The 22,847-nt window shown below is 45.1% G+C and overlaps 1 protein-coding gene across 1 annotated transcript in view; it reads left to right on the forward strand.

Annotated features, from left to right (window-relative positions):
* The window catches only part of T265_09477 (hypothetical protein), a gene marked incomplete at both ends in the record, with an annotated part of 44,017 nt that overhangs the window by 2,926 nt on the left and 18,244 nt on the right, over positions 1 to 22,847 (forward strand). The window contains 10 exons of the mRNA XM_009175557.1: positions 61 to 434; positions 1,575 to 1,675; positions 1,738 to 1,837; positions 1,887 to 2,021; positions 2,065 to 2,144; positions 4,548 to 4,862; positions 8,116 to 8,317; positions 10,923 to 11,034; positions 17,675 to 17,752; positions 20,238 to 20,384. Of these exons, the coding sequence (XP_009173821.1) occupies positions 61 to 434; positions 1,575 to 1,675; positions 1,738 to 1,837; positions 1,887 to 2,021; positions 2,065 to 2,144; positions 4,548 to 4,862; positions 8,116 to 8,317; positions 10,923 to 11,034; positions 17,675 to 17,752; positions 20,238 to 20,384 (1,644 nt within the window). The remainder of the gene's footprint in view (positions 1 to 60; positions 435 to 1,574; positions 1,676 to 1,737; positions 1,838 to 1,886; positions 2,022 to 2,064; positions 2,145 to 4,547; positions 4,863 to 8,115; positions 8,318 to 10,922; positions 11,035 to 17,674; positions 17,753 to 20,237; positions 20,385 to 22,847) is intronic.

A 22,847-nucleotide genomic window follows, 5' to 3' on the forward strand; every position in this document is an offset into this window, starting at 1 on the left:
ATGGCCTCTTCGGGTAGATGATGTGAGGCGTCTTCAGGTTTTCGACCACCGATGCCTCAGAAGCGTGGCTGGTTGTGGATGGCGTCAGCGTGTCAGTAACGAGGCGATTAGAAAACGGGTATTTGGTTGTGCTGCAGGCACCTCAATCCGGGAAAACATCCAGCATCACCGACTGCGATGGCTCGGTCATGTGCTACGCATGCCGAAACACCGTCTACTGAAATCAGTGTTGTTCTTCCTGCCTCCTTCAGGATGGCGCAAACCGCGAGGTGGACAGCACATGACTCGGCAAAAAGGCGTGAAAGAGATCACGAAGAGTTTGGGTGTTGTTGGTGTTGTACGCCTCCCAGGATGGGGGACCCGTGACCCCGTCTGTGCTTGGCTGGAGACGTTGCAAGAAATGGTGGCTAATCGATGTCAGTGGCGTTCTTGCTGTCAGTTTCTTTCCAGATTGTCTGACTGAGCGGTTGGAGGTGTAAGCACCTCACTATGCTTGGCATAGGCCAGCACTAAGTTCCCTCCCTCACCCACTCTTTTTCTCTTCTCTTCACCGTAGGGCTTTTAATACAATTATATATATATATATAACTAGACGAACCTTACGGTTGTACGGGAGTGAAGCATCAGTGCCAACACTGATGTTGCTGTCTTTGATGATGAAGATGCCTCCATTTCCTTGAAATTCGAAAGCGAACGGAACATACATTTTGGTTAGTGCGCGCCAGAGTGGTCGTCAAGGTTAAGGTTAACTGTACCATCATTTCTGGCTATCAAACTCGTCTTTGAAGCACAATATCCCATTTATACTGGACAGTGTGTGGGTTTAGTGGGCGTCAGATCAGTATGCCAAATGGTCATCGGGGAAGTTTTCTCTCGCTCGACAGATCACCTGGCCAGACTCCACAGGTCACCCTGGCTAAGTCATGTTGTTTTGCATCATTTCACACTTTCGTTGCGTGGCCTTTAATTTCCGTCACACTGGACAAACTAATGCATTTGCCGTCAATATGCTAATTGGGTACTGCCTACAATGCATGACTCCCGTTCCATTATTCTCCTTGTTTTCGGTGAATGGAGCTGTAGAAGCTGAAATCACTGGACTCCGGTGCACAGTTAATGAGCCGAAAAACTGAATTGTACTGAAAGATCGCATTCAAATCCCCGTTCGATTGGCAGTAATTAGTTTTTCACGACTACCTCCCGATTGCTCCAGTGGGTATGTATCTCTCAACTAGGTGCAGGAAATGTAATAACGCATATAAGACTTTATAGTAAATTGTGAGCGAAGTTTGGTTGCCTTATAAAATTACTGCAATGGAAAAATCCTTTCAGAAGAGTGGTTGTCGCGTCGAGGGGGTTTTATTGCATATGAATGGTCGAGTTCTGGTGAATCCCCTGTTGTGGTTTTCCGATTGAATGTTGGCTTCAATAGTACAACTCGCAACTGTGGAGCATCACAAACGCTTGCTTCAGATTTGAACTGGTAACCAGTTTGCACAAGACAACAATCCATGGTGTTGGTTTCGTTGATCAGCCCTACAGTTAGGCTTTTTATAACATTTGTCTATTTTTAGCAAATGGGCGACGACACCTGGACTCGTCCCGATTTACCCTGTCGTTGTACGTATACAGTCACAACACCCATAAGCCAAAGTCCGCATTTCCACAAACCTTTGTAAGTCGTTCACATTGAATAAGGCCCAATGTTGTCATTGATTTGTTAATATCAGTGTCCAGCGTCCGAAGATTGCCAAAGATGTGACCGAATTGATCGGGAATACTCCATTGGTCCGTCTTAATCGTATCCCACAGAGTGAAGGTTTCAACTGCGAATTCTGTAAGTTCCTTCGCTTTTGAATCGGTTTTATTTGGGACATCTTTGACAGTGGCAAAGTGCGAATTTCTAAATCCTGCGGGTAGCGTGAAAGAGCGAATTGCTTGGCGAATGATTGAAGAGGCAGAAAGAAAAGGTGTATTGAAACCCGGTGATACTCTAATCGAACCGACTTCGGGAAATACGGGTAGGTCACTGCATTTGGTAATTACTAAACACCGTGTCTAAAGGTATCGGCTTAGCCCTTGTGGCCGCTGTCAAGGGATACCATTGTATAATTGTCATGCCTGAAAAGATGAGTCAAGAAAAGGTGAGTTTGTACTTTGATGAAAGGGCGAAAACGTATATTTTGTAGAATGCTGGTGTTTTATTCGTACTTATTGGTCCTGTACACGTATACGGGTTTTGGGATAAGGATTAAAAAACGACAGTCAGCAGTATACGTTGGTGGAAGCAAAAGTGGAAACAGTGCATAAAACTTAGCGATCCATTGTGTTCATAGTAATTCGTTGGCCCAATTCATCGTTTGTGTTAGTACATAGGTGTGGTTCAGCTCGTTTTATCACTAATGACTTGAATAATTGTATCAAATCCATGTTATGCGCCAACTAATGCTGGCACGCGGATGAACTGTCCAGGCTTGGTCCTGGAAACCTATTTGAATTACACATATTTGGCCTGTAGACTGTTGTTCCGTATTAGGAGAGCAGATTTCTTATAATCCGAAGTTTTTCTCTATTCGGTGAATTCTGAACTGGACGAAGTCAGCAATGGCGAAATCCAATCGATCATTCTACAATAGGCACGAAGCGGAATACTGTCCTTAGTAAGCAAGAACGTCTAAACATGGGTCAATCTGTGGAATAGCCCCTCATCCAGTTTTCTCGAGTGTAAGACAGAAGGATAACGTGGAAACTCAAAAAAATAAGTTGGTCTGTTTATATGAGGTGGAAGACCCCTATGAACAACTGTTTACTCTTACTCTCCCCAATTTTTTTTTAAAAAGTCTGTCTTCATCGGCAAACCTATAGTCGTTAGGTATTCATAGTGGGGTCTAGCCATCAGCTCTCAGGTATCCGCACGTGGATCGAACGCCCGAACGCCAGTCAGCGAACCCAATTAAGATTTTAGGTGAGACCATTGTCGCAATGAGCGGTAATATATTCAGCTAGTCTCATTTCATACACACTCCTGGCTCTCGAGACCTCGTTCAACCCGTACTCATAGACAAGCTACGTTACGAAAGTCCTGTTACCCTGATCACTCTGAATAACCGAGTGACAACAATTATGGACTGATTCCGTAACGGACAGTGCAGTTAGAAGGGGACTCTTAAGCAAATCCCATTACATGATAAACTGATCGAATCCATGATGATCTCTGGGTCACGCTCAAGTCTTTCTGAGCACACTGCGTTGCTGTCGATCGGTTGATTTTTAATCAAACGCATCTTGCGATGATCCGTAATGGTGAGTGAATTCCAAAGTTATTTTAAGCTACAATCAAATTTCTTGTGGTCGACAAAATCAATTTAGTGTCTGCATCATAAACTAGAGCACAAATTTGTTTAGGTGGGCGTTATCCTTATCCTAAGTCCTCTCTTATTTCTAGCATACCTGCAAGTGAGCTGGTAGATGCAGTGGCTGGTGCATAAAACTGACTGCTGTGTTGGTCAGTGCCAGTGGATCTGCCTTTGTGTACAGTTTCAACTCGAGTCGCGTGTTACTGGTGGCGGTCCCATGTCTAACACTTTTCAACTGAATTAATCTACCGTCACCAGACCTGAAGATTAGGGGTCACCATTTAGGTGTGGTGTTGGCTGTAGAACTACTCCTTCTGTTCAATTATGAATCTACTGCAAGTGCAGAACATTCAGCTGCTTGCACATACAGCTCGTCGTAAACGTCATGCGACACTGCGTACTGTGCAGTTTGATCCATCGATGTAGTTCAATGTAAAAGGCAAATCCAGAAACGCATACCAGCATACCACTTCCCAGTTACCTCTGTAGGCAAAATGCCACATTCATCGATCAAACGATCAGTGATAATTCAGCTATGGCAATTTTTTGGTGCATAGCTTCGATGCCGTCCAAGGGTAGAATGAAGGCTGAGATGCTGCCGTGTTACCTAAGCTCAGATAGGAGCGCTCTAGATGCAGAGTTCGGGTTCGAATTGCCAACCTTCCGGTCTTTAAGTCCGCATCTTAGCCGCCGAGCCACCACGAGTGCGCACCAGTCAAGGCAAGATAGCTGAAGTGGTTAGAGCGCGAGTTTACTGACCGGAAGGTCCGTGGTTCGGATCTGACCTTTGCCTCTCGAATCCCCCTGTCTAAGCTTGGGCAACTTAGCAGTATCCGAGCCCTTGTGCTTCCTTCGGGTAGTGTGACATCTAGGCACCGGAAGGGTGTTACAGCTGAACGTTTTTTCGACTTAAAACTCTATTAGTTATAATTGGCATTCAAGCTTACACGAATTCCTGGCTACTTTTGGCCCAAATTGCAAAATTCCTGTACACGAGCTGATTGCTATTGGGAGGTTAACATTTTGCGGCTATCTATTGTCACATCTGTTCCAAATTAGAGAAACTGTATTCACTATCTTGCAGTTATCCAAATAAAGAGGATGTTGCTTTCCTTTTGGGTGAGTCAGGATGCACCCATGGTATGGTATGGTATGACCGCAGTTAAAATCTTGTATTCACTCGCATGACAGGAGCACATGCTTCGTGGTCTTGGTGCCGAAATAGTTCGTACCCGCACGTCGGCAGTTTTTGACGAAGAGGACTCGCACATCCGGACGGCGGAACGCATCAAGCAACAACTCGGCCCACGTGCTCACATTCTCAATCAGTACACAAATGAGTATAATCCAATTGCGCATTATGATCAAACGGCGGAGGAGATTTTGAACGATTGTGCAGGGGAAGATGGCACAGTCAAACTTGATCTCATAGTCATTGGGGCTGGTACTGGTGGAACGGTGACAGGATTGTCGCGGAAACTGAAGGAGAAAATTCCCAACTGTGAGGTATGTTCAACTCGATAAACCAGTGACTAAATAGTTTGGTCGCTTCGAAGACAGAAAACTAACCTCAGGCAAGAAAGCGAATTTTACTGGATGTTTCTCTTCCATTTCTTTTCATCATTTGTGTGATTGATTTCTACTCCAAAGTATTTATGTCCAGTGGGTCCAACGAAATTCTAGTTTCCCTCTTTCCTTCATCTGACTTTACTATGGGCGACTAGGTTATTGCTGTCCATAGATAGATATTCCACACTAAACTGTGACCGGACTGCACTGTATAATGAATAGATACTTTGTAACACGGACGTAATCAGCACTGAATCGCTAACAAGTTGCGCGTGTATGGCATACTGTTGCGTGTTCTTGAGAATGAGAGGCTATGAAGCTCTGGTATCACTCCTTAGATGATTGTTATGTATGCACCCATTTGCTGTTCCCGCACCTTCGGTCAATAACAAAATAATAAAATAGTCGTTCAGCTGTAACACCCTTTCGTGCCTAACTGCCATGCCACCAGAATAAAGCATGAGGGCTGGGATATGGCCAGCTTGCCCAGCCTTAAACAGAGAGACAGAGACAAGAAGTCGAGAGGCAGAGGTCGGGTTCGAACCACGGACCTTCCAGTCAGTAAATTCGCGTGCTCTAACCACTGAGCCATCTCACCGTTGGTCAACGCATTCATCAAGGAAGTCCACAACCATATGGGCTGCTGAGTTGCATTCACCATCCCTGGGACTGAGGATTCTGGCAAGACGATTAATAAAACACACTGCCAAGTCCTGTCTGTGGCATAACTAGGATGAACAGCCTTGCAACGAAAGGTCTTCGGATCGATGATTTTATTCATGCTTCGGAATCAAGATGATGTCAGCGTGACCGAATATCGCCTAACAAAAGGCTTTAAACGGGATTGGGATGTTCCCGAACGTCCATTTTTCAGCGAGTTTTTGACGGTTCAGATGCGAAGTGCCTAATTCAGGAGCAATTGACGTGACTAGTCTCAACAGTCCCTTGAGAAAAAAACTATACGCTTTTCGTAGACAATGCATTGATCGTATTATCTTGTTTAATGCGTCGATTTCTGTATATCGATTTCTTTCTATACTTTCCGAGTTTCTTTCCAAGGTTACAATGTTGGTGTCACTTGTGCAGTCAGGCCAGAACTTTGCTGTCCGCGTTCACATTACCCTCATGCATTCTGCATGTTTGTACTGCGCCGGACTAAAGAACTGTGGTCTTTGTGAAATACACTGATTTGCAAATTGATTTGGTTTTAACAGGAGATTTGACAGGATCCTGCGTGAATCTATCGTTTGCAATGCTTCTCTTTGACTGGATGTGGTGCAAAAAGACAGCGCCTCATGTTCCTTGTTGGTATGATATTCAAGATGTCGCAGTGTATTTCCTTGAAGATGGAATATTGCTCGTGAGGTTGCTGAAAACTCCTTGGCCGGTTTCTCTCTTCGTGGGGGTAGACGTAGCCCCCGAGTCTCCATCGTTATTATGTTCTATTGGAACATCAAATTTCGAACGTTCACTTATGTACACCTGTTTGTCTTTTCATCGATCGTTCTTGTCGGTGGTTTCGACTACTCGGTAATATTGTGTCGCATGACCATCTTTATGAGAACCAAAATGGACGGCTCCATCTGTCTTCAGCTATTAGGATGATAAAGAATAATTACCGAACACTGATGCCATCATTTTTTTTACTGAAGACGTTTCATGTCACTCACGTTTTCCACGTAAGAACTGCCCAGTCGATGGAAATCGGTGATGTTTGTGGTCACGGTCTACTTCAGTGTAAACAATTGTTTTTTTCTGTTTCGTGTACTTCTGTTAAATGGTTGAATTCAGTGATAATATCGTCACTTGACAAGTGTTATTCCATCTCGAATGGACTGCAACTAACATCGCTACATTAACCGGAATTCTCTACTTTTACAGTCACAGGTAACCTGAAGTACGGCAAGCGATAAGTTTAAGACTGGCTGTCTGTGGCTACAATGCGAAAATCCACCTGGAACTAAACCTGGTACACTCAGTGATTACACTGAAGTGGAGAGATGCGGAATGACAGAGAACTTCCACATTCTACCTACGTTTTGATAGTGTCAGGTTGTTGTAGGGTTTTGATTTCGTCCTGTGAGTAAAGCCGAAGGGCTATTTAATCTTTCTTGCGGATAATCAGCAATTGACAGCTCAAGAAACTCCTGTGAATTCCGAACGAGTTATTCATACTGCTGATCAGCCGTCGATGACCGAATGGTTCATTGTCCATACCACTAGCAGGGAGGTCTTGCGTTCTTTACTGGAGTTTCCTAAGGTTGAGCACTGCTGATGATTCCCAACTTGTGGCGTTAGAGTGCGACTTTACTGACTGCAAGGTCCGTGGTTCGAACCCGACCTCTGCCTCTCGACTTCTGTCTAGGCTTGGGCAACCTGACAGTATCCCAGCCCTCGTGCTCCCTTTGGGTTGCATGGCAGCTAGTCACCGAAAGGGTGTTACAGCTGAATGATTATTTTTATCTTATCCAACAAGGATGAAACAGCTGCACAGTACTTGGATTTTCAGTATAGATTGACTACATCTCTGCTAACATGCTTACCACAGCATCGAACTGTGTGCTATGTAACTATGTGAATGCCAATATCAACAGTTGAGTGCAGACTGTCGTAGGCGAAAAGTGACCAAAAGTTCATAGTATTAATCGTGTATACCAACGTCAACGGTATCCTAGAATGTCCACACACATGTTTGGAACCCCTTTTTTCGGTTCTGGGCAGTAAAAGCTCTAGTCGAAACGTTTTGATTTTTTATCCCCAATCTTCACCTCATACTTCATCATATCAGAATGGCATCCAGGGGTCCTATTTTAAAGTCCACGATGATCGTTTGGCCGAATTTTCTTACTTCGACAACAACCGTCGGAACTAAGAACAAACATTGGTTGTTTGTTAGGTAGATGTTGATCTGTTCGCCGAACTTGCAAACATTTCGTCACCAAACGAAATGACCTCATCAGTGTGCAGCTCGGTGGATGGGCGAACAAATCAACAGCTCGCTGATCAACCACACAACTAGACACTCGCGAGCTACTGCAAAAACAAACTTGTTTGATCTAGTGATGATGCGTTGAAGTTTTTTGGGTATAGCGGACGTCTGCTCAGCGGTCTGACCTTAACGCTTTCATCGTCAATATAGTTTCAAAAAATGCTATTTGACAACTGTTCCATTTGGAACCGTGCCCGCTAGATTGTTGCGGTCGATCCTGAGGGCTCCATTCTGGCTCACACAACAACCGATATACATGACCCGTACGAAGTCGAAGGAATTGGCTACGACTTTATTCCAACTGTGCTGGATCGATCCGGGGTTGACAAATGGTACAAAACGTCGGATCAAGAATCCCTACTGATGGCTCGTAGACTCATCCGAGAGGAAGGACTTTTGTGCGGTAAGAAAAGGGTTGCATCGATTGCTTCTCCAGTCTGTGACACTCTTGTTTTTTGTGGATTTTCCCTTGTTGGTTCAGATAAATTAAAAGCAACTTGAACAAAAATTGAACTTCCAAGCGATGTTGAATAAACTAGTGAATCAAACTCATGAACATAACGTCAAGGTAAGACACAACCAGCAGGATTGACCGGACGTCTTTTTCCCATCACAATGAACACGAGACTGGTGCACAAAGGCAGACTGACTTTGTCGGTCCAGCTAGAAAGGAAATGCATGTCGCGACTTGGTTTGACCATTTGCCATGTATCCCACAGTGTTTCCAGCCATTTGCTAGGACAATCATCTGGACGAGGAAGGCCTTGGGATCCCATGTAAGCAAGCCTGCACGTGATAGCTTAACAACTTCGGATGTCTACCTCCCGGTTGACAATTCAATGGCCACATCTCGTGGCGCCAATTTTTCTGCCCAACCGATCGCCGATCTGTCTGATGCTCCTGTTTTAGTGAAATGTCAATTTCGGATTGCTAAGCCTGGTTAAATTTAGCTGCATCCTATCCCGAAACCCATAGTTTCCGTGCAGCTCATGATTTCTAGGGAAAAAATTGACGGAGGTGACTGCGGGGACAGTAGACTTGAGAAGAAAACCGTGGATTGTTTTGTTTTTCCACAGACAAGATTGGTTAGTGTGTGAAAAATCTGTGGGACAGTTGTATTGGTGCTGGTCTTGGGAGATCTAGGGGTTCAGGCAGCAGGTTGAGGTCTAGTAAATGTTCTTCGGCCTTTGGGATCGGGCACTCAGTTGGCCATAATTGATTGACATGTCGTTTCCGTATCAATTATTCCATCCCTGTCGCCAGTCTGTTGTATCTGATTACTGATCCCGCTCCAGTACCTAGTACCGGAAAAAAGACTCACAGAAGGGAACACATTAGCTAAATTCCGAACAAGCGAGAGCGTGAGTACCTGCGAGTGCGAAAATACGTCTCAAGCTAGTTATTGTAGAGACACTGTCTGAACTTGGTCCAATACTGACGCGCGCGGTTGGCTTTGGTGCCAGGCTGTGACGCATTGCCTATTGAGGGGTCGTTGTCTGTCTGGTCAGCATCTGGCGGAGCTGAGGGTCTCAGTAGGTTTCGGGCATTCAGTGGTTGCTCTCAGGAACCTAACTTTCCTGATAGTGTCATGCGTGGCTCTCTCTGGCTGTTCACGACATAAGATTTTTTATGGACAAAGATGGGTTTTCCGTGAGTTTTTCTGAAATCATACAACTCCGAAGGCTTAAGCAGCTGTATTATGCCTACCGGTTCACCATCGGATGTACACTGTCCCTCGAAACTTTGGCCACCACGGAAAGCCGTTCTTTTACTGTCTTTACAGCTGTGAATCAGCTCACATGTCGAGGAGTATTTCGTAACTTTATAAGAAATGTATTACGTTTAGATTACATTCCGGTTTTAGTTTAATATACTACTCCGATCTGGTAGGCTTACGGTACACAGAGAATGTTTCATAATGGGGCCCTTTAGGACGAATTGAGAAGAATGGCTTCCCCCCTCGAGATTAAGTTAATCAAGATGTTGACCTCACCAAACACTGTCTCGCTTGCACTGGCTAAAAACGAAATTATCTGTACGTGGTTGAAGTTGTCGGGTAACATCGGTCCCAGTAATGAGCCCGTAGCAACTCCGTCAAGTTGGCGACAGAACGCTCCATGGAATAGTACAGATACATTCAAGGGAAATGAAATCCTTAAGAGAGCTACCTGATCGAGGAGATACTTGAATCAGCCGCCCTGATAAGACGCCCGGGTAGTTTTGGTAAATAAAACTGATTACCTACGCAACCTGACAGACATTCTGTCTGATGCGGCCCAGTTCAGTCAGACAACAGCCGATGAGGACAAAACGCGCACGACAAAACAGCAGCATGCTTGAAGCGTCTGAAATCACGTTAACAGTTCTCCACAACCGCTTATGAAAAGACATGGCGTACTCATAGCTTATATAGTTTATCCAAAGTTTATAGGTCTAACTGCCGCTTTAGGCCGATCCAACAACTCGCCTAATAGCGAAACAATACATTTGCTACTGAAAATGCTGGCGAGTATTCTCTAACGCATTCGTCGATTTGTTAAAGAACCTAGAACTAAGCTCGAGACGGTTCAGTGGTTAAGGCGCAGGCCTAACAACCGCGAGATGTGTGGTTCGAACCGATACTTTCGTGAGTAAACTTGCAAATAGACGCGTGAAACTGACCGTAGAAAAAGACGCAATTTTTCACCCATATGTAGGCAACAGTTTCGCTGCTTCAGGCAGTGTTTTCCATACAAACTTATTCCAATGTAAGATCACTAAAGCTCACGTCTTCATTAAACTCATCTCGGGAGAGGACGTTGGTTTCAGGTCTCGTTCTATGTGTAATTGAAGCAGCGAATGATGGTTATCATCTGTCACATGTGATACATTATCGGCTCCTTACGTGTTACCTGTCGTTAGTGTGATTGTACACCCGAATCCCACTAAAGCTGTTTCTCTGCTAATGTGACCTCTGCACGTGCGATCATATGCTCTTGTCTCTAACTGTTCGAACTCTGTCCCTCCAGGTGGAAGTAGCGGAGCTGCTCTGGTTGTGGCGCTCCGAGCAGCTCATGATTACAAACTTGGTGAAGGACACCGATTGCTCATCATCTTGCCTGATTCAATACGTAACTACATGTAAGTTGTTGTTCGTTGTGGAGTGACACTTAGCGGCCTGTTTTCCTCTTTCACAGCTAATGTTGTGGACTTTGTTAAAACGCTGCGGTGCGGATTCAGTGGCCAGACCTAAATAATCACAAATCGTTCACTGCCGACCGTTTTGTGCCACCATTGATTGTGATTTAGTGTCCAGGATATGGCTTTCCATGTGGGCCTACAAATTGGCAGACCTCCCCATGGCCGTAAAACATGCTTGTGTGCAGCATGCGCAATAAACTTCATGAATCCTGGCAATATCGTCACGAAGAGGCAGGACTTTACCGATGCGTAACGGTCTGTGTGCCTCCACGACCGGTGATATCCGTGCGACACTCTCATGCCAGATTGATCAATGGTTAGAATTCTGACCAACACATTCTCAGGGCCCTTCATGTTGGGGGTTAAACATGTATGTCGACTTGTTCTATAAGAAGTATTAATACACCTGCATTTTCCGCCAGACACTGCTGCCTTGTGGTCAAGCTTTTGAGCCAAAGGCTTTGTTCAACGACCTTAATCGTTCTGTTTTCTAGGCTCAGGGACCCTGACAGTATCCCAGTATACTTACTACCATGAATTGCACACTTACCAATAATCTTAGCCACATCAGCATTTACGTGGTGCGGGCGCGAGCCGGGGCGTTTTATTTGCTGCATACAGCATGGCGGGTAAGCGGAAACAGGCTATTACTGACGTCTCTCTTCCTCTTACACGAACCTTTTCCTACCTCCTCACCTCATTCCATTATAATAACTCTCATTGTAGGTCCTTCAGTTAGGATTGCTGAATCCGTTCGTCCTGAATCGGTTTTGCAAGCGCCATCTGCGTGTCATCTGGCGCTGGCATTCTCGAGCAGCTCGAGATCACTCTTTAAGCCTCTGCACCCAGTCTGTGTAGCTGTTTTCAGTTTTCACACTCTAGAGTAAGCAGGACGGCATAACACTTTTGCCATAACACTGGGCTCGCTTGATATTGATGTGTTCTGTCAAATTCTATTCGCGCACTTACCTACTCTAAATATGTTCGAAAATGCGTATCATTGTTTATGTTACGTGGCCATCTAAGTCAGTCTGATACAACTGTGTTTCAAATCGACATTATTGTCTTGTAACCGGAAGTCAGATATCGAAGTAAACAACTTTGCGGTTCCGTATAGACTGTGACATCCGGGGTCACCTTGGTCACTGACCGGCGCGACGACAAAGCTGCGTTTATGAAGGATAGTGGTCCACAGGTTTGGTATATTTGTCGAAAGTGAAGCTAGTCTCCTTGTACAACATAGAACAGGTTGATTTTCTGGAGGTACTCTATAGGTTGGCGTTGTTATTTGATCTTGAATACACCAGTTCTAGAAACCTGTGATAAGGATACCGGTTCGTTCCTCGTTAATGTAAGGTTCATGTAGCCAAGTGATTAGTAGGTCAAATCAGTATGATGCGGTATCCGTAGAGAACTCCTCATCTGATTTCACGAATCGCGTGAACCATCTATCTGAGAATTCGTCACTCGGGGAGCCAGTCAACACGTAGCCACTTGATGTAGATTCCGTGTTTAAAAGATGAGGGATTCTATACTCTCTTTGAATACAAGTTAATCACACCGCTGATTACCCGCTCATGGCCGAACGGTTTAGTCCTCCTATACTGACCGGAACGCCGCGGACTCGGGACTCCCTGGAAAATTGTCAGGTGTGTGCTGGAGATATTTCCGAATAAGGATTAAAAAAATCTGTACAGTGCTTCTCCACTTCTCGGCACAGATGGACTTCACCTACAGAACGAAAGTTTGATTAGAAATTTTCACCGAAATCCCAATCCGATGTCCCTTTATTTCAAGAACCCTACAAACGAGAATAATCTCAGACTGGATGGTGTCCGATATTTTGAATGGGAATCCTCCTAAATACGGCAACCCAGCAAGAAGCACCTACAGCTCCTTTCACATATAGGGTCCCCTGTAATATCATTCTTACACTTTCCGGTTTGTCACCAAGCTGGTCATGGGGCGAAATGTAAATTCATTTATTTTTGGTAGTGTTAGGGGATTTGGGAATTTTAGTGGAGACTTCGTCCTGTAAGCGAAGGCACGCTATGCTGAACAGCCGAGAAGCGCTTTACAGCTGTTTCATCCGTATTGGGAATCGTCAGCAGTGCGCATCTCACGCTCGTGACTGAACAGTTAAGTGTTCAATCTAGCAGCCAGGAGGTCGCGGGTTTGAAACACTCAATTGGGGTTTCGTGGGATTGGCCTCAGTTACAGGACGAAATCTCTACCAAACTCATTCGTGTCTCAAAAAGAACACAGGTGCGAGAGTCACCCGCGTAGCAAAAAGCTAATGTTTGGGTAAAAATACACCTTTTAGTAGTCTCAAACAATGGGACTGTGCATGTCCGACAAAATACTGGGAGTTTCTTTAAATTCAACTACCCGCAGTATGCATCCGCCCTGCTTTAGGCACAGACGGGGTTGCCGTTTGGAGAAACAACCACCCAACTCCGACATCATCCGTATAGATTACCTGACTGAAGTGTACGCATGGTTCACGAAAGTACTTCATAATTGGTGATGATGGCGCAACTGGAGTAAAAAAATGTCTACAGAATCGCTTTCCATCTGAATAGATTTCACCTCACTGAGTAGCTTCCCTTTTGGTGTTCTGGGGAGAGTGTCGAGATAAACTATCATAGAGATTTCATAGATATTACTGGCGATGTTGTTGTGGCGTAGTTGGTCTATTCACTGAGCTTGACAATTGGTTGCAAGTGTTTCATCACCAATCGATGTGACATCATCAGTGCGTTATTAGGAAGCGTAGCGATAGGTTGGTGGTTGTGCTGTGAGTAGTGTTGCGTGTGTGTTACTATACGTGCTGCTAGCGGAGGCTGACATTAGATCACGGTTATTCGGTCGGTTCCATTGGTTGCTCTGATATCCTGTGTCCTGAATCGCCGATAACCGGATGACCTTTGAGCTTAGCATCCCCTGCCCTCGTACTCTGGTCGATGCTGGAGTGACCTCTGTCCTTGGCCCTTCGAGTCATCTTTATTGATCTGAATCCAAGGAGTTCCTTGTTCTTCTGTTTGTGAATCCTTTATTCGGTTTTCTTTGAGTGTCCCAGCTGAGATGTCGGTCCTTTGCACTTAGCGGTGCGTAAATTGGATCCAGTTCAGTGCATCGGTTGATCGAATCCGCCGTGGAGTACCGTGCCTACACGCTTTCCCCTCCGTGTATCGTGTCTCCGTGTGCCAAAAATTTTGCGTTTTTCAGATTGAATTTGCAGCCTTCTTGGTCTTCGTGTATGGATATCAAGGATAAGGGGTCATGTCCCCTGACGGTCGTGTTGTGTTCTTTTATTCGTGTGTATAATTTCCTTCCGGTTTGTCCAACGTAGAATTTGTTGCAGTTGATTTGATGTATCATACTGTTCCTCTCGGTCATGTCTCGGTCGTCCCTCGCTCTTGATGTTAATTTCCTTAGTCGTCTACTGCGATAACCGATTGAACAATTGACAGGCCTTAACCTTAAAAGCCTCAGGGATGGTGTGGTTACAACTTGTCCGGAAGTTCCAGGGAGAAACATAGGGTATGTATTTTTTCTCTCAAGCATTGGACTTATGCCTGTCGGATGCGTGTTTTTGGCCAGTTTAATACCTCAGCCCGTGTTTTTTCCAATATTCTTGACCGGAACCCCTTTAACCGAATGCGTTCTTAACTTTTGTGCGCATATAAAAACAATAGTATTTATAGCTAGTGGCCATATTGACCGAAATTTGCCTGCAGTACGACTACCATTCAGTTGCTCGTGGCCAGGATTCGATCGATACCTTGAGGCTTGGTTATCGATCGAATCGGGCTCATCTGTTGGTTCTGGATGCACTCAGCTAGACAAATGCAGCGCACGAAATGAACAGATTAATCACTTATTGGTCGTTCATTGGGCAGCTTACGCCACGTGATTTGAAGATTGTTTCCGCCTGTTTGCTAATTTATCACCAGCAAGCTTTCTTAACCCTGTTATATCTACACTAGATACCCCCAGAGACCTTCGAATCATCAATGAACCCAACAGTTCGTTGGAACTCAACACAATCGTTGTATCAGTGGACATCAAATTGTGACTTGTCTCCAATGCATCTGTACCGATACTTACTTGGGTGGTTTTAAAATACAGTCTATGATAAACGGCTTATATAGGGCCCTATTTCATTTAGGCGAATCATATCAAAACTCCCAGAGCCAAAATACATGATGTCGAAAGTAGTATTGCTCGACAAGATTGTATTTGATGACTGACTCAGTGCGAACAGTTTGTCAAGTCCGTCGTTTGCAAGGTGACATGGTTGACAAACGCGAAACTACTGCGGCTAGTTGGTGTTCCATTGGGACAAACAATTTTTGAAGAGTTTTATGCCTTATGTACATTACAGTTGACGCTTGATTCCACTGCGAACGGTTCGCAGACCTAATCACGTCGATGGCCGTTGCACTAGTGGCCAAAGTAAAGGTCATAAAAATCGAGAGATTCAGCTGGGTTCCAGGTGAGTTTCCCGTCAAAACCAAATTGATTGGTTTGTCGAAAAGATTATACCCCTACAAAACATCTCCTGGTACTGATGCCTGGGACAAAGTTTCGTTTTGAACAAGCTGTACGGTGTGGTGTTGACTATTTCAAGGACACCGCACCTACTAAGCTTGTACGGCACCTGGTCTGACTGCATTTTAAGCAAACTTGGCATTCAACTTTTCAGCTGCTATCCTCCACAACGGTGTTCGTTTTAGAAAGTTGAACAATTCGGTCCCTGTCAGAATCGCGGGTATTCAGTTGTCCGGCATAACTCAACGGTTAAGGCGCGAGGCTATTGACCAAGAGGTCCGCGGATCGGATTCAACCCTAGCTTTTTGATTGCTCATGTTTAGGCTTGGGCAGTCCGGTAATATCTCAGCCCTCATGTCCTTTTTGCGTCGCAGCTGTGCACCCTAGTGGGACTTCAGCCAAATAATTTTTATTGTTCGCGAAATGCATTCATTTTGAAACTAGCTTTGTAGTGTGTTCCTTCAGGATTATATGCCGTAATGTCCGTTTCCGCACCTCGGTTGATCATTCTTTCAAGGGGGTTGGTAGATCCACATTTGACCAGTGCAGTGAGCACAAGTTTGACCGTTTGAGGGGATTTGTACCACACAACGGCCAATGCTTCTTAAAATAGGCAGGTGACACATGAATCCCATACGATATGCAACCATCCTTCACTGACCAGTGTCCCGCGCCAAAAGAGCGGATAGGAAATTCAAGATGGGTTTTGACCATACAAACACGAGTATGAGCTCACCACTCATCGAGTAGTAGAAACACTTATCTGAATGGGCCTGAAAAACATACTGCCATCTGATCTTCATTCACGCAGTTCGCACCGCGCGACTTCATGTATCTTCAACATTTATGGAAAGAATGTGATGGGATACCAATAATCCTGGCTACACGATACCTTTGTCGTTGGGGTCAGTCACGTGCCCCTTTGCTTGGATGTTTTGTGCTTGTGTGGGTCATCTGTCTGCCGACCACTAATAAGACGACCGACAGATGTTAATTTCAGGTGAAACTCTTGATTCAGCTACTTAACTACGTTTGCTGTCCTCATTGCTGTTCATAAGCAACTGAATACAAAAAAATTGCAGGGCTGATTGCAAAGCGCTCACAAAGAGCCCAACACGGTCTATCCAAACACATCGCTTGTGCATGATTTTTCATCCCGTCCACCACTCGTGCCAAGGACACTAATCCGACTTTTGTTGGGCCAATTCACTAGAAGTTGATTCGTTGATGAACTGCTCATGTGTCTCCCCGTTCAAAGGCACGGCTTAATCACTCGCCGATTTTCCGCTTACAAATACACCTAGGGAATTCGTTTCCCCTTTCCGCGCCCACATTAAAAGAACAGTAATGCGTAGTATTACCAGTGAATTCAGACATCGCCTGTTGTCTGCAAGGCATGACGTTCTTTCAGTGACCTATAAGCGGCAGTTGACGGGTTCTGCCCCAACTTGAAAGGTCTCTGGCTCCTTGTAGAGTATGTTTCATTTTTCGTCCCTTAAACAGGGGCGTTCTTATGAGGGAAGTCACGTTTCTTTTTGCTTTGCGAACAGTTTAGCTGGCTTCTCTCCTCAGTCTGTTTCAGTTTTAAATCGCCTGTCATCGCCGAATGTCCTGGCGATGCATGAGTACCACGTAACAGTTAAAACTGTTTTCGAAACCTCTCCCTCTACGCGCGTCACTTTCCTTTCGGTTCATCGGTTACTTGAATCACGGCTTTAGTTGTGCGTTGATGCAACTTGCGCTCAGTCGGTGTGCAAACTCGAAGTAGTCTTGTTCAGACAAGAATCAGTGCGAGTGGGCGCCAATCCACTTAGAGCTTCTTGGGAGGGAGTTAGTTGTATCGATCCATGAGAACGTGGGTGTAGTTTTGCATTGACTCTGAGTGTACTGGTATATCATGCGCTAACTTTAGGTATAAGTAGTCAGTACATTTCGGTCTCTTCAACTAGCTGTCGTTTCATTTGCTCTCTCTCTCTCTCTCTCTCTCTTCCGCTCTCTCTCCTCTCTCTCTCTCTTCATATCCTAGGACCAAACTCCTCTCGGACATGTGGATGTACAACCGGAACTTTATTGATTTTCCCGATGCAAAAGAGTTCCGCACCCAGTAAGTTTCATGGTAATGTGTATGCTGTCCTTTGTGTCGCGATTACCGGATAACTGTGAAGAGATTCAGTTTGCATTTCCAACACATGAATTACGTTTTTAACCCACTATGACAGGGATTCTTTGTACGATTTCAACATGCTGGCATTGTTTAAGCTTCATCCTTCCAGAAGATGGATTTTTTAAGCGCCTGACTAACTGGAAGCTCTTCTTATCCCTGTCTGAGTAAACGAAAACCTTCTTCAATATCAGGGTTCTGTGCACCAGTCTTGGTAGGGCCGTTTCGTATTTTGCGAGTCAGTACGCAGTTCAAAAACACATGACTTTTCTTTGTCGTATCTGACTTTTCTGGTATCCAACTCTCCAAAGAGTTTAACATTCTTGATTTCGAGAACCCGGCTGTTCGCTCGCGGCTCCCTCGACACCCTCTCTTGGTAGGTTTTTTTGTATGTTCTTCTGAAGCGGATAAACAGCACAGCTCTTTGGGGGAAAAGGTGACCGCGTATCTTTTAATGAAGTATAACTACTTCCCAAATACAAAGTTTTGTCAGACACAGGCTCGTCATTTTTGCTGTGTGCAGCTGCCAGATATTTACTGTTCAAATTCACATCACTCTCGTTTAAACATTCGTTCTCCTGTCCCATGAGCGCCCACAACAAAATCAAGTTTTCGAAAAATACACTCATTTGCAAATCAGTTTGGTTTTCACGGGAGACTCAACCGAATCTCTCGTTTCATTTATGAAAATATACTGCGATTTCTCGAATATCGTGCCAACCGAATCATGAGGCGGCCTGTGTGCAGCACATTCAGTTGTAGAACACCATAAACGAGAGATTCAGTTGAGTCTCGTGAAAACCAAATTGATTTGCATATGGATGTATTTTCGAAAATAGTCCAATTTGGGTTCAAGTAGAACATAAGGTTGACGGAAACTCTGGGAGCGCGCTTACCTGATGAGCCCCAAGAAGGGCAAAACCGATCGTGGGCTGTCGAAGAGTTTTCAGCAACCTTGTGAGTAGTTTCCTCCATAAAAATCAAAAGTTTTCTAGCGCGTTTCAGGCGTCTGTGACACCGCCTGACTGGGAAGTCATGACAGGCGGGTCAGTCGACCGACACAACCAAGGTATGTTACTAGGTAATCAAGGCGTCGGGCTTCCCACTCGCATCACTCACCTGTTCAGACGTAAAAATTCAGATTCATCCAGCACGCGCTGACTGAATAGTGCTAACAGCCTCGCATATCAGGTGTGTGGAGTTTAAACCCCGACATGACCATTGGATATGCACTGCTAATGGGCTCTAATAAGAGCGAAACTCGAATCCAGTGCTCCTTTTTCCTTTGATGTGGACTTGTCGGTATCGAGGCCTTCATTGAAATCAAAACAAATGCTTCTGGACAAAGCTCCGTACCTCACCAGCTTCGAATGCGTTGTATCTACGGTACTGAGTTCCTTGAATACTCTAGAATGACCAGTTGAACCACGCAGTTTCTCACACAATCGTGCCCTCACGCACAAACGCTCTACGCAGTGTAGCGTAGAGTAATCACATCTGCTTTGAAAAGTACTCCGTTGAAATTTTCGCTTCTCTCACCGATCAGTAGAGGTTTCATTTGAGTTGTACATTCTTATTGCATGTCAACTTTGCCGATCTGTTCGCAATCCATACCAGACTGGGGGGTCGCATCCTGCCATCTGCCTTGTTTGTTTCGGCTTTCTTGCCCGATAAAATACCATCCGTTTAAAGCGTTCTACTGGCTTGGAAAGTGACTTAGAAAGTGGAAAGACCGGTTACTGGCTGGTTATACTATTTTAAATGAGTGGCTATTGGTCTAGAGGGTGTATGGCGAGTTTGGTAATATAACCCTGATCTTGTATATTTATACTGTCTTCATAGTTGGCGAATCTAGGCCGAAAGACAGTTCTCTATAGTCACTTGTTTGGTGCGTCAGGTGCCAAAAGGGGATGGGAAGCACTCGCTCTGGGATGCAAGCAGATTGGCTAAATGCTGTTTGACGAATGTGATAACCCCTTGGTTGATAAGTGTTCAATCCTTGGGTCACTATCTCATATATTGTCATAACATGATGCTCAGTTTCCACGCTCTGTGTTTGCACCAACAGGCCGGGTTTTCGGACCGCCAGTTCGTCGCATTTTCAATGACTAGCGAGGACAAAAGTCCCTTTTTTGAAGGAAAGCAAAAAGAGAACTGATTAACTGACACGTTGTGACTGTGTATTTCATGACTGTCTCCTCAAAGGTTAAAAAGAGGGGATTCCTCTGGTTATCGAAAACATCAAACTTTATCCATTAGGACTCTTGATGGAGTTCCACCTGGGAGGTGATCGGAGTTGAGTCCTCTATAACTTGTTGATATGGCAAGAACGTGAGAGATACGTTTTCCATGGTCTTCCCCTGTTCGTTTTTCATGTTTGTTTCCCATTGCTTTGTTGTATTTCACGTGTTTGCCGTTTCTTTTCCAGTTGGACGCAGCGTTCGACAAGAGATTTATTGAAGACTGTCGCCAAAGCGACAAGCATCTCCTCTGACTGTACAATCAGACAAGCCGTTGAACATTTGAAGGAAGCAAACCTGCAACATGCTATTGTGATGGATTTCAAAGGCAGCACGTTAGTGATTTCCGCTATCGAATTCTTAGAGCTGTGGTCTTTGGTGTTGACCGAGTCTTGTCTTTATTCATGTGTACGACTCTGTGAAAGACACTCATTGAATGTTGTAGTACTTGGTTGTTGGTTGGTTGGTTCATTTTGGTTTGTTCGCAGCAAACCGCGTCCCAGACTTGGTTTGCCAAATAACAAGGAGAACCACGCTCGGGAGGACGATGATTTCAATCCTACTAACTCATCTCTATTGGGCATCGGTAAAGCTGGATGTTGAAGGCGGTAGCTTTGCACCACTTCTCACCGAAATTTCCAAAAATCAAGGCTTGCATTCACGGAAAATCCAAGTAATTGTTGGCCTATATGACTTCGTTTGCATACACCTCACTTTCCAGTTTCATTGGTAGTTCTCGAAAAGTCCATAGTGCTACAGCTACTTGTTGTCAGATTTGGTAACATGCTGTGTTAAGTTCCCATCCCGATTACTGTGAATATTTGGCGGAACCTGTTGAGTAAAGGTGTGTTCGGAGCCTGAAAGGTTTAGCCACATGGTCGCTTCCGTTTACAGAGAAACTCGTCAGTTGGATGTAGAGGGCCTGGAAACACTGTCATTTGATTAACTGTTTTGAATGATTGCCTCCAGTTTGTGCAGCTCGAGAATCAAACTTCAAGTCTAGTTCTTGGTATTACCAGCAGCTGGCTAACTAATACAATCATGTGACCACTGGTGAGTAGTCGGAGAGTGGTCTCCTTGCCCACGAACTAATCGGTTTTTCTCTGTCCGACGATACTGAAGCGTCCGAAAACGTGAGAGTGGGATTCAGTCAAGCTGCTCCAGTTCCTGTCGTCTGGGACGTTAACCTACTGAGCTCAAGATAGCTCATTGGTTAAGGCACAAACTTACCGCACGGAAGGTCGTGTTTCGAATCTGACCCTGACATCCCGACTACTCCCGTCAAGTTTTGAACAACCAGGCAGTTTGTCACTCTTCTTGCCTGCATCGGGTGGCATGGCACCTAAATAACGAAAGGGCGATTCAGACGAAAGACTTTTTCGAAACCCTTTTCACCACCGCCTCAGTGCATAGATAAAGACGATGATTTACCTATCAATACGTATGTTTGAAGGACATGGCCATATTTTGATAACTAAAGTTGTGGTGCATAAAAGCCATGCCGTGCACCTGCCACATCTGTTCAACTCCCGAAGACTTCACGTAGAAGCAACAGTTGCTACTTGTGATGAGCAATGGCTTCATCTTCTCCAGACCATTCCCGTCCAGCATATATCTGGACGGAAAATGTTTCACACTACCTTTGTAAAGTAATCAACCATATCGCTCAGTGTACTTTCCCGAAAGCCATTAATACATTTCACTATTGACGACCTGGTGCTCCGAACAAACCGCATGGTTTGGTATACAACCTACAACCCGTGAAATGCTGATACAAGGCTGTCTAGGATCACACCCAAGCCTCATGCTAGCAAACTAGCCAGTCGATATGATGGATAAACGTGTTTCCCTGAACATTTGAATAAGTTCCGGTGGACTGGCTGGAGACGAGATTACTTTTCGAATCGGGAAGGCCAGGACAGCTTTTGTCAATATCTATGGTGACGGTGTAACGTCAGTTTATCTACACGGTGGCGGTGCGATCCATGACGCTTTTTGGTTCTGAACTGTGGTCTGGTCTCTACTCTCAGAGGATATGCGAAAGCTGCCGGGCTTAGTGGTACTTCAAACGGTTTCAGGAATAAAGAACTCTCCCATGATAAATGAGTTACTCATGCTTCATGTAGTAACGGTATTTTCCTCAGCTTAGTTCTCGGTCTGAGCCTCCCAAGCTAGCGTTCACGTCAAAACAACCACCAAAGGTGCACAAGGTCTATTAATGCCCAAAACGAAGTCAAGAACAATTGTACAGCGCTTCGTATATATAGCGTAAGCGGTTATAACCTTCTGGAAGTTCTGACGCGTGTTGGATGCGCCATTGGCAACCGGCATTTGGCCAGTACTGGGTCATGATTGGCTGTTTGGTCCATATTGTTGACCAATCAGATCTCGTCTTGATGCCGGACCGGCAAGCGTCCCGAATTCTGGGCCAGCCTTGTGCGGGCCAGGCTTATCGGCCGTAGCCGCGCCTAAAGACGTGCAGTATAACGGGATCCGTGTGAATTCCTGCCTAACACTTCATAAGTTACACTGGTTAAGGCATTACTCCGCATGTCAGAGGACCGTCTGCCTTGCAGAGCTCTATTGGCCCATCTTTGTGCTGAGTAGAAGCGACGGAGAGGTGAACATTCTATGACTTAGCAAGAAGTGAAACCTGTCAATACGCTCAATCGGGTCGACAACTACAGTCTGCTTCTCTGGGAACCCCGGAGAATCAGATCACCAATAGCTAATGGCAGTGACAGGCGTGGCCCAACCATGCGGCCATTGGCACTCCTACACCATCATCATCATCATCA

This window comes from Opisthorchis viverrini (genome assembly GCF_000715545.1).
Source record: "Opisthorchis viverrini unplaced genomic scaffold opera_v5_287, whole genome shotgun sequence".
Classification (NCBI taxonomy): domain Eukaryota; kingdom Metazoa; phylum Platyhelminthes; class Trematoda; order Opisthorchiida; family Opisthorchiidae; genus Opisthorchis; species Opisthorchis viverrini.